Below are 13,126 nucleotides of genomic sequence, written 5' to 3' on the forward strand. Positions count from 1 at the left end.
AGTTGAAACAAATTCATTTTATTACATCACATACATTATTTTCTACGACAGTTAGTTTACATACAATATGTACTTAATACCACAGTGCATTTTTAGCCATCTCATTACATTTTCCACCATAAACATAATTACACAAGCTAGTACTTTTCACCGTCTAAAAATGACTAATTCGATAAATTTACAAATTTAACGGCCAGAATGAGAAAATCAAATCAAAATTGACCATTTTACCTTTAAAAAGTTAAAATTCGATCATATTTTCGGGGAAAACAGTCAGATGAAATCAATAAGAGACTAAAACTAAAATTTCGAAATGTTGATATCAAGAAATGAATTTGAGGGATTAAAATAATTTAAAAATACAAACTTAACGGACCAATTATAACATTTACCGATTTGTATTTTTCCCGTAATTAAATTCATATAAAGAAAAATGTGTTAAGTTTAGATTGGATGGGGGTGGGGAACAAAATCTGTACTTGACATCTCCCCCACTAACTCACCAACCCCAAAATTCGGTGTTAGTGCGGTTTGTTTTCATGTTTTGGTCATATATATGTAAAAAGGTGTGAAGGAATGAATGACAAATGTCTTCTCCAACTTGAACTAATCTGTAGGTTTGGTGGGCACATCACATCACATGCACACCACACCACACTCACACTCACTCGCATGCTCACTTGCACTTTGCACTTCATAATCTTCTTTGCAATTATTATATATAAAACCTCATCATCATCTCCTCTTTCTTCTATGGACGAAACTTCCCCTTCAACTTCCTTTGTTAAATCAAAAGTTTGGTGGATTTCTCATCATTCAAAAATTCAATTTATTCTTTGTTATACAAGAAATAAATAATTTTTTTATAAAAAATAAAATAATAAATTATTTTTTTGAAAAATAAAGCAAATTATACACTCTATCTAATCCATTGATACGGGGTAATTTGCTTCATTTTTCGTAACATATGGGGGCAATTTGCTAAATTTTTTTCATACAAGTTTATTTGTTCATTTCACGTCTCATGAACCCTTTCTGATTACCCACGTTGGATATTAGGTCTAATTATACAAATATTATATATATTACAAAATTATAAACCAGTGTCGGAGATGGTATTAGTGTAATGTACCCAAAAAGGTATTTATATAAAATGTCGTCATTGAACAGGAGGTGTATTTCTAATTACATCTATAGTGTCAAGAGGTGTGCTTGTTGCAAAAGGCATAAGGTGTTTATGTAATTAGATCTAATTCAAGAATTATCGATATAATTTACTCTATAATTTTTAGAAGATCCCAACCACATATATGCATTCATTTTCTTTTGAATGTTTCTGATTTTATTATAATTTTATTTTGTAGTAATTTTCTGTATAAATGGAGATATATAACTCGTTTATTTAAAATATCTTACAAATTCATACACTTTATAAGGTGTTTTAAAAGCGCATAAAATATCAAATTTTACATTAAGAATAAATTGTCCGGAGAAAATAAGATAATGCAACTTATTATATATTAGTAATGATAAATTTGTGATTAATTTAAATGAATATGTTGAGATGTTAAACATAAGTTCAGAACTCTTATATATTTTTCAAAAGAGTTTATAAGCACATACACATTTTGTTTTTGAAGCTTATAAACTCTTTTTTCGGGAATTATTACCAATCACTTCGCAAATATCTTACACAGTATTGCAGAATATTTAGTAATTTTTTTAGAAAAGAGCTTATGAGGTTCAAAAATATTGTTTTCAAATTATAAAGAATTCCCAAATTATTTCCAAAAAACCAACATGTTAGTTCAGTTTTCTTTAAATTAATTGCAAGTTTGGCATTAGTACATATTATGAGTTCTGTCATCACCTTCATCTTATTCTATCCAAACAATTCTAAAAATTCTTTTTAAAATGAAATTTTGCATCTTATAATGTCTTATAAGGCGTATGTACTTACAAAATAATATTAATAAATATGGAAAAACACCCTCTTATTAAATAATCCAAACTAAAATTTTATGATTATCATAATTTTCGATGAACAATATAAAAAAGATAAATATAAAATTATATTTTTTGTCCTGTAACTTTAGGCCGTTTGTACTTCTGGTCCTGTACGTAACTTACTCTATTTACACATTTAGTCTTTTTTTTTATGAGTTTAGTCCTAAACATATCACATTTGGTCTTTTTTTGACAAATCTAGTCCTCTGTGTTGGCAATTTTGGTCCCCTTCACACTGTGATGGATATCATTTTTTGCCCTGTAATTATGAGTCGTTAGGACTAAAATTGATAATACATGACTAAATTTGTCAAAAATGACCAAATCCGAAATGTTCAGGACTAAATTCGTCAAGAAGACTGAATGTGTAAATGAAGTTACATGACAAAAATACTAATAACTTAAAGTTATAGGACCAAAAGAGTAATTTTACCAAAAAAAATAACTGACTAAATTGTTAGTAATCAAGTTTATCAAGATATGGAAGGGGGTTTGTCAATATTTCTAAAATAATTATTACCAATTACGCGTGAAATCATCAAACTGTAAAGATTGTCAAATATTAATACACTATAAAAAATTATTTTATAATAACAATTTTTGTAAAGGCTACGTTATTCATTTGTAATTGTTTTTTTAATTTGTAACGATTTTTATGACGGAGACCTCTACCGTAGCTTTTTTGGGCATTATAAAATATTTGTAAAAACTTGCTTGAAAATTGTTACAATTTGTAACAGTCTTTTTACCAGCCACTCCAGACCGTTACAATTGTAGTCGAATGGAAAAAAAACTAAATTTGGATATGCTTTTGGAATGACTCAATTAATTTACTATGCAACGGTCTTGCATTATGTTATAACGATTTTGTATCAAGTTTTTGATTTCTTTTTTCAACAGTCTTTGTAACACTTTATGCATATGTTGGTTTTGGTTTTGTATCTGTCTTCATTACTATTTTTATACTGCTTTAGTAGCGGCTTTTGGGACGGTAATTTTCAAAATTGATAATCATCTTTTGCACGATTTTTGTAACGGCTTCAAGATTATATGACAGTAATTCATCTTTCAAAAGCCGTTACAAATACAATGACAATTTTTTTTAATATTTATTTTTTAAAATAAATTATTGAAATTTTTGTTATACTTAGGTAATTTTAATTTCTTAATTAAGCAATATTAAATAAAAATATATCATGTATCAAGAAAATAAAAATAATTGATTACAAAAACAAAAATATTGTTTTTACATTGTATTTTTACAAATAAAAAAGAAATCCTAATATAAATTAGCATCCCCTCAAGTCGCGACTTCGTCGTCCTCATCTCCGTCGGCTACTGGGGATCAGCTAAAGGCTAGGGCGCTGGAGGATCTGGCCAGGTTGAATCCATCATTTGCATCCACTCCTCTAGCTTCGATACCCAATCATCAAGGTCGGGGCACGACGGTTGTGGAGGCGAGGGCGATGGAGCAGTGGAATTGTTGGGTTGTGATGGTCCAGCAACCGTGTGGTGGGCCTCAGAGCCGAGATCGAATACTCGACCCCTCTTTTGGCCGCCCGCTACTGACAGCCACACCTATTGCTTGTTTGGGGCCATTAAACCTTGAGAGGATATTGGAGGTCTTGATCACTGTTTTGATGTCTCTGGCGTTTCTCCATCATCCTCACGAATAGCTCCTGCGAACAAATCAATGATTGAATTTTAAAAAAAATAATATTTTGTAATGGCCTTTCTAACGACTTTTGGAATGACTAATATAGCCTTTGTAAATTAGCTGTTAAAAAATATAGACATTATCATATCCACCTTTGGAATTTGTAATACCATCTATAAAAAAAGTCGTCTCTATTGATGCGATTTTTGTAAACACTTTCTTATTGTACATTTTCTCGCGGTTTTTCCCACGATAATTGTAACGACTTTTAATTTTTTCTTAAAATCGTTACAAATACTACAAACCGTTACAAAAACCATAGGGAAAAAGTAACAGCCAAGTTTATGCAATGTGTTTGTAACGGCTGGCATAATGCGAAAAGTTGCCGTCCCTAATTTTGGAAATTATTACAAAAATTGCTACAAATTGTAACGACTTTACGGATACAAAGAAATTATAACGGATTCTTCAACGATTTTGATTGTTACAAAAATAATAAATTTTTATGAACCCTTTCATGATATCATCACATCCAATCCACTACAAATACGTAACAGAATATGTGGCCGTCCCAAAAAAAAATCGTTACAAATCTCCAATTTCTTTTATGGTGATAGTGTTATTTACAGATGATCGTGTGGATATATAAGTTGGCAACATCTAATGTGAGCCACTAAATTATAATACAATCATATCATAAATTAAATTATTCATCATATAAAACTATTCACATGAATAGCATTTAACTTCTCGCACATGATCTACATATGTTGTTATTAATTAATTGGGTTTAATTTTAATTAGGAATAGTTACACTTTGTTTCTTTAATATTTAGTATAATTACATGTAGATTTTTTATGATTTGAAAAATTACGTCTAGTGTTCATGAAGTTTGCTTTTATCTAACAAAAGGTCTCTCTGATAGTCAAGATTAACTGAATTTATTGGTATTAACAGAAAAAATTGAATAGAAATTGATACTTACCATCGAGTGAGTTATTACAGGTCAAACAAATCTTTTGTGACTAAATTACGTACTCTTATAATGATGAAGACATGTTTCCTCACATGCATTCAGATGTGAAGATGTATAAGGGTAATTTGATCATAAAAGGTTTATCTGGCTGTAGTAATAAGGTAAAATTTGATTTTTTATTCGATCTTTTGTTAATATCATCAAATTCAAGAATTTTGGCTAACAGAAGAACTTATTTGTTAGATAGATGCAAACTTTAGGGAACTAGATGTAATTTTTCAAATCATAGAGAATCTACGCGTGATTACACCAAATCTTAAGAAAGAAAAGTATAATTATCCCTTTGAACTATTTTATATTAATGGGCTCAACACATATTATTATTTTTTTGTGCAAAATTCATTTTCTGTCCCGTAATTTAAAAAATGACACCATTGATTAACTTTAATTATAATTGAAGACAATAATTTTAAAAAACAGTACATTTCTATCAAAAAATGCAAATTTTACAGAGAAAAAAAGACACATGACAACCCCATGTGTTGTTTTTTTAAAATATTATTTTTAATTGAAAAATTATCGAAGTAGACCAAAAGTGTCACTGCATCACAATTATCGGATAAAAAATATATATTTCTTTTTTCATGAAACATTTTTCAATATTTGCAATGAAAAAAATGGGACATGGTTGTCATCCATAACATCTCAAATTGGAGTTTTGAGGTCAAGAGATTAATGGGATTCTTCATCACCATCATCACTATCACTATTAATGATAAACATTCAAGCAATTATATATACATATGTCATAATCAAAGTTGTTAATTATTTCTACGCGTACACACAGAGGTCGTTTCCACTCAAAGCAAGGTCAAAATTGTCAGTCTTTTTCATACGGTAATTGTGGGCGTCGTTAAACCACCACCTCATCTAAAAATTTAAATTAGTATAAAAATAACTATTTAATATTTAATTTTTAATACATCCCTTTAGATGTAAATTCTGCACATAAAATATATATACTAGTACGAAATCCGTGCCAAGGCACGGGAAATATTTTCAATTTTGATCTTGACTGTAATAATAAATACTCAAGAACGCGTACTTATAAGGTTGGATAAAAATTATCTATATTTATACTAATATAAAAAGAAAAGTCCATCAACACTCACAAACGGCTGTTAATGACACCATCATACTATTTTTTTTTTAAGTAAAAAATGCCCCTTCATAATAAAATAACTAACTCATTCAACTTTTCAAAATTTATATTAATTGACAAAATATTATTTATTTATTTCTTTTATTTTATTAATATAATATACTGATTTATATATTTTACTCTTATTTATAATATATTTTAAAGCGTAAAAAAATATTTATTATATATATGTAGAAACGACGTGCCACAACGTTTAGTAATAAAATTACTTCTATGTAGTGGTTCTAATAAAAATTAGATAAAATATCAATTTTTTGGAATTGAATGAGTAATTATTAATTATTTAGGAAAATGTCTAGAAAATCATAGATTTTTATTATTTTTCTTAATTTAAACATGTTTTTTTGCTTATGTTACAATATTGTTGGTGGAACATAGTCGTGGTTCAATTTATATAATTAAAGATTAATCGTAATATAATTAAAGATAATATTAGTAAGAAAATATTACCCAAGTTCAACTCGCACTAAATTTAATCAAATTATTCAAGCTTAATTTTTATTTTATTTATTTAATAGTCGTTAGAATTTAATTTTATTATTATATTTTATTATATACATGTGAACGTATATATATATATATTATATTATCTATTTGTAGAGGTCTTGAGAATAACTGCATAATCCACTGACGGAGAACATCATTTCCTCCTTTTGCCCACTTCTATCATCACTATGCAATTTCCACGCTTCGTAATTGGTGTTAACCATGTCAACTTTCTTAAAATATTTATCTATAATAATGAGATTTGTTACAATTTTCACATCAATTTTTTTAACATAAGTTACCGACTAAAACCCCAAATAAATTAACAAATGATTGAATTTCAAATCAAACTTTTTAAAATATTTATCTATAATAATGAGATTTGTTACAATTTTCACATCAATTTTTTTAACATAAGTTACCGACTAAAACCCCAAATAAATTAACAAATGATTGAATTTCAAATTTAAATTTATAATAAATTTGGGCTTATTATATTTTAGAGATGGATAAAGCAATAAATCTATATTAAATTTGGATTTTATGAATTTTGATGGATTGATTCAGTAAAAACTGTAAAATTATTGTTTTATTATCTATTGACTAATTGGCTCAAAATATTTTCAAATATAGATCGATGTATTACAATAAGTACATTTAATCATAGCTAATTTTATATTTAAAGATACATAGTTACAGTAATTAATCATTGACAACGGGCATCTTAGCCAAGGACTTGAAGAAATCTCCATCCAGGAGTCCTTGGGAAAAGGCGTTGGCCTTGACCTCTTGGACAGCGGAGGGCACCTCCAGTGCAACGGCATTGAATCTTTACAGGCACTCCTCAAAGGCTCGTTCTACTTCTGGGGCGTTTACGTTAGACGAAGTTGCAATGCGAGTGGGACTAGTGCTGCCACTTGCTCCCGAATGACTGTCGAGATCATTTGTTGGATAGCTCCCAGGAGTGATGGGGACAACTTCCCCAAGGAAGTATCAGAAGAAGTACTGCGACGTGGAGGCTCAGTCACTGGATCTGTAGGCCTAGAGGGTGCTGGGGTTGGTGCTCCACTGGTAGGGGCCAAGGATGTCCTTGAGACGACCTGCAAGGCCGGGGTGTTAGTAGGTACCTCCATGGATTTTTGCTTGCTTGGTGTGTTGATAAGTGCTTCCATTGTTACTCACGTCTTCAACTTTGTGTTACCCCCACGGTGCCAATTGATGCGTGCGGAAATAGCACGGTCCAACAAACTTGGACTTTTGTTTTGGATCTAAGGAAATGTGTGTAAGGACCTAGAAGACGGAACCTACAAAACAATACATTAGCACTTTGACGTCCAAATTAGTACTGATTTTAAACAAAGATAATCGTAAAAGAAAATAAACATAGTAAGAAATTGAGATATGATGATAGAATTAAAGAGGAAATAGGCTAAGTTCTTGATAAAGAGTGCTTAATGAACAAAAACAATGCTTGTAGAGCCGGGAGAGTGCCCCGCCTGGGTGCCCCGCCTGGTCGATAGGGGTCTGTACCTTTTCCTCTATTCTCGGCAGGAGAAGGATAAGGATGGTTAGTTTGGCTATGATTTGCTTTTTGACTTTGTATCTTCTGATTGAGGGGGACCTATTGCTGGCAACGACTCCTGGTCGTTAAGGAGTCCTAGGAGTGCCAATCGTCAAGGAGTCCAAAACTCTAGAGAGACTTCCCTTGAATCCGCATCCTCCAGGCTCACGAGGTAGTAGACTTGGCAAGCCAACTGTATGCCACGTGGAGACGGCTAGGTCTAGACATTGGAGCAGTCATCCTTATTGGGGCCGTGCTCTTGGGCCGAGTCAGGGGTGCCTTGGGTCCATGTACCCCTCTTCCTAAGTTTGTGGACTATTGGTGTTGGTGCATTAATTGGCCTTGAACCTTATTCTCCTTAAGCTAGACCTTCTTGTGCCACTATACATCATGATATATAATAAAATAATTCAAAATATATTTAAATATGAAATAAAGAGGCAAAATGGATATTTGTACATTTAAAGTAATCCTCAAAAAAGCAAAAAATGAAATCACTCACAATAGGTGAGTGTCAATCACCCTCCCTTTGTTTTTAATAGAAGGGGAGTTTTTTATTGTATTTTATAAAGTACAAGAGTCTTTTTTTCTATAAAATTAATATTGAAAGATTTCGCGCTATTTTACCAAAATAAAAGGGGTGTTATGCAATTTATCTTTTTTGTTTTTATAATTTTTTCCTCCTGCCATTGATTTCTAGAAAAGTGCCGAAAATCCAACATGTCAATATAAATTGAAAATCTGCAAATATTTGTTCTGAAGGTGGAAAGTGCCTATTTTAGTTATTTATAGGGTGCAAAGTGTAATTTAGCCTTTCTTTTCTTGATATTTTTACACAATCCCAAAACAAAAGGCATACGCCGCCATTTGTCCCTTCTGCGCTCCAAAAACCCTAAACCCCCACATTTGCCCACCAAAGAAATCTCTCTCCCTCCAAGGCTCCAAGAAGGCAACAACCAACGCAATGGCTGTAAGTCCCTCTCCTTAATTTTCTTCAGTTAAGTATTATGTTGCTTTAAGTCATTCCGAGATTTCAGAATTTGCAAGATTATTGCTATAGGAAAAAACCGATGGAAGGAAATTACTTCGGATTCGTTTTTTAATTATTCCTCTGGAAATTTTCATGTTTTCCAGGATTCGTTTAATTTATGGCTATTGTTTGACGTTAACAGATTGGAAAATTTGGGTTATGGAGCTACTTGCTTTAGTTTTTCTGAAAACTATTTGTTAATTTGAGTTATCAGTTTCTATATAAATTAAGAATTGTCATGTGGTATATATATTTAAATTTTTGTCTCGCTGATATACTCCCATCTGCCCACTGAAAATGTTCCATTCTGCAGTAGGCTTTCTGTGCTGACACCTGCACTAAAAAATGGGATTCTACAAAACATCATATTAACTGTGCAAGCATAGCATTTGCCGTTAAGGGATTGTAGACTTAGAATTGGAATTAGAGTTGCGTCTCTTGTAATTTTAAACAGTGGTTTTAGAAAAAGAAAAATTCCGGTTCAATGAGTTTACTATGAAGAACCCAAACATGTATTTGTCATTCATTCTTGTGTCCCCTGTAACCATGTAGGATTTTAGCTCTGGGACCTTAACACATTTATTTTACTATAGTTTCTCTTATCTTTGGTAGTACGATTAATAACTACAAAATACTAGAGGTACTGCGCATTGTAAAGATTAAGTGGTTTCCCTGAAGCAGTGGCTGTCATGACTGGGCTGTTATAAATAGGTTCTTAAATGCATAGAATCAACAGCGTAAATGATCTTCACCTTAATACGAGTATTATGCCTAAATTACGCATTGGTTCTTGTTTTGAATATGATGAGTTGTGTTGCCTGTTTCCGGTTCCTCGGGCCTAAATCTGTTTTACCTATTTCTGTTTGAACCTTAATTTCATAATGGTTTTGAGAGAAATCCAACTGCGAAAGCTAGTGAAGAAGAAGAGTGAATCTAAGTTAACCACCAGGTTTTCCTTTGTGCACATCAAAGCTTCTAAGGTATAACCTAAATTTAACAACGCAAAGAGCTGCAAACAATGTTAGGATTTTAACGGGAGGTTTCAGCTCTTGGAAGATCCAGAGAGGTAGTTGAAGAGATCTTGTGATGTGAGATGATGTAAAAGAGAGTAGGATGAAGAAGCAGCCAGAGATACTTAATAGCAGGACTAAGGAGAACTTGGATTCCAGGTCAGAGTTTTATCATGGACTGTGGGGAATTGGGGACTAACTTGTAGTAGATAACCTGGACAAATAGCATGCAATAAGTTAATGTATCTAATATAGGAATGTATTTCTAATGCATACTAAATATCCATGATATTGCCTACCCAACGACTGGAATTTGATAGTAAAATTTGACCTCTAGCATTTGACAGATCACTTAGAACTCTTAAGCCATGATTATGAACGCCCCCTTCGACTAAACATCCATCTTGTTTGGTGTAGGAGTCTTCTAGTTCAAGGATTCCATATTCACCTTTAATTTTCCAACATATATAGTATCTACACGTCTACGTCTACTCACCAGTTGGGTTATAGTTGCCGGACTGAACATGCTCTGCCATCAGCTGATGAATGGACTGTAGAAGGCAAGTAATTGTCATTTTTTTTGGTTTTTCTTTGCTGTTTGTGTTGTAGCTGTCAATACTGAGTAGGAAGAGACTTCATGCTGGAATGACTAACCGTTGCTGTATTCATATGATATAGTTGCAATGTTGCATAGATTTAAGCTTTAGTTTTGGACATGATTATCATTTTGTGTATTCTGAAACTTATTTATTCATTGTTCTTTCAGACTGTACCGGTTAATCCAAAGCCTTTCTTGAACAATTTGACTGGGAAGCCTGTGATGGTAAAACTTAAATGGGGAATGGAATACAAAGGTAGCAAGCTTTCTGGCACTTGTCGAATAAAACTTTTAATTTCTGTTCCTGCATTTGTACGCATTTCTTGATAAGTTTCTAACAAGTTGATGATTTTTCTTCTTTCTGGCTTCTGTTTCAGGTTATCTTGTCTCCGTGGATTCATACATGAACTTGCAGGTACCTATTGCTAAATTGAATATTCTCTGATTTGTTATGTTTATGCATCGATAGCTGTGATCAAATGCAAAAGAGAAAACACACATCGACTTGATTTGGATTTTCAATTGAAAGTATGACCAAATACTTAACTCTGTGATACTCCTGCAATGATATCGAGAGATAGCAAATATATCTAACATTGTAGGCTCATTTGTGGTAAAAATATATTGTTCATGTTTGTATGTAGTGGCCAGAACTTGCCTGTTTTAAGGCCAGACCAGTGTTGGTCTGTTTGCTGTATTTCAAGCGACTGCTGATTTATCTGCTGGCCGGTCCATGATTCTAGATATGCAGCTTTTGAAACTATTTCGAAACAATCTTTTGATGATGTATTGTTATAAAGGTGTATGCAACCTACCACACATTTGACCCTCCTGCTTTAAAATGTTTGAAATTTGAATCCGTGGTAGATCACCTGCATTCATGTGCTATAAGATGCATGAGGTTTGAGATTATGGATGGAGTTCTATCAATTCTTGTGGATTGCATCATTTCATCAAGTTATTGCAACTATTGGATTACAGGAGTCATTATCATTCACACAGAGAGTGAAGGATGAGGGGTATCTAAAGTTTTAATGCCTCCAACCATCTTCGAACAGTAATGAAAATGATATGAAATATATAACTGAAAAAGGGTAACTTTCTTTAATTATCAATGGAGCTGAACAAGAGTTTGAGTGGGAGTACTGCTCCCTTGGATATATTTATTCAAACCAAGCAGTTTTATGTTTAGCATTACTGTGATTAATGGGTATATTGGCAGCTCGCTAATGCTGAAGAGTATATTGATGGACAATCCACTGGAAATCTTGGAGAGATCTTGATCAGGTATTGAACCAGGCATTTACTTTAATTTTTTTGTCTTAATTGTCACCCAAGTACCTATGGTATTCATATTCTTGAGGTACATGGATGTCGTAGTTTGCCATGATCAGCTTAAGAATATTTGTTTACAAGATTTGGATCAGGTTGTCTTCCATGGTTAATTCTCTTTGTGCAAAATATTATGGATAAGTTCTTTGCTTAGTTCTTGAGTATATCATTTTCTGATTTCCAAATGCATAGTTTTCTATTGCCAAGCATAGGTTTTTAAAATGATTTTATGAGCATTTTCTTTACCTCAGACTTCAGAGATTGTTCAGCTTTTGATTTATTTTAACATACAAAAGTTGACACTATCAAGAACCAAAAAACTCTCTTTTAATGTAGCAGGAAAAGTTTCTGTCCTTGCAGTTGTCCGATTAACCATTACAATATGGAGCACTGTTTGCTCCGCGATGTGTGGAGTATTTTCATTCTCTAGTTCAGATCATTGACCAGATCTTCTGTGGGTTTTCCTTATTTCAGATGCAATAACGTCCTATATCTTCGAGGTGTGCCTGAGGATGAAGAAATTGAAGAAGCAGATCAGGACTAGGGTTCGATTGGTGTCTTTTGTATCATGACATTCTAACTGAATTGAGATCTTTGTGTCTATCATTAGGTGTACTTGAATCAAACCTAAGGGTACTCTTGTCTGAAGCAGAGACTATCTTTGTCGTGTAAAAATGTCCAGAATCATGTTATGAGTGTTATATTAAGGGCATTTTTTTCTTATCCAAGAATATTGATGTACTCATCTATTTTGACATATTTGGTTTAAAGAATTGATTTATAATTTTTAATCTGGTGGGTTTTATGCTTGAGTTTTAAAAGATTGATTATGCGAAATTTAATTATTCTGAAAGTTAAATGTTCACAATTTAAATTACAGATAAGCAAGAAGAGAGCATCAAGAATTTCAAATTCATTTGACTAGCATCTTGGAGAATTTCAAAAGGATTTAAAATGACTAGGTTATCGAGAAGATTTCGAATCTAGTATAATTATATTTAAAATCTAATTGATTTGATGGAGGATTTAAATCCCTTATTCATTTTATAAAGCCAAAAAAGTCAGATGTATTTTAACTATAGATTTTAAATTCCCAATACTTAAATCCATCAATTGATAAAATATTTAGTTGTAGTAAAACTACAGCGGAGGTTTAAACATTTAATTGTTTCAAGTTTATGTATTTTGAAGAAATAACTTTTCATATCGCTAACAAGAATGAATTTGTTTAAATGAGTTATTCTTA

At 32.0% G+C, this 13,126-nt stretch overlaps 1 protein-coding gene across 2 annotated transcripts; it reads left to right on the top strand.

Annotated features, from left to right (window-relative positions):
- Positions 1 to 8,753: 8,753 nt before the first annotated feature.
- On the top strand, positions 8,754 to 12,613 carry LOC105179597 (probable small nuclear ribonucleoprotein F). Of its 2 annotated transcripts, XM_011103235.2 has the most exons (6): positions 8,754 to 8,880; positions 10,368 to 10,510; positions 10,717 to 10,804; positions 10,926 to 10,963; positions 11,771 to 11,835; positions 12,355 to 12,613. In XM_011103235.2, exons 3-6 carry the CDS (start codon positions 10,771 to 10,773, stop codon positions 12,422 to 12,424), a joined length of 207 nt encoding a protein of 68 aa, XP_011101537.1. In that variant the 5' UTR covers positions 8,754 to 8,880; positions 10,368 to 10,510; positions 10,717 to 10,770; the 3' UTR covers positions 12,425 to 12,613. The 2 variants fall into 2 exon arrangements, with proteins under 2 accessions (XP_011101537.1, XP_011101536.1); XM_011103234.2 differs by lacking the exon at positions 10,368 to 10,510 and having other exon boundaries at positions 8,869 to 8,880.
- Positions 12,614 to 13,126: the final 513 nt, after the last annotated feature.

This window comes from Sesamum indicum, unplaced genomic scaffold (genome assembly GCF_000512975.1).
Source record: "Sesamum indicum cultivar Zhongzhi No. 13 unplaced genomic scaffold, S_indicum_v1.0 scaffold00177, whole genome shotgun sequence".
Taxonomy (NCBI): domain Eukaryota; kingdom Viridiplantae; phylum Streptophyta; class Magnoliopsida; order Lamiales; family Pedaliaceae; genus Sesamum; species Sesamum indicum.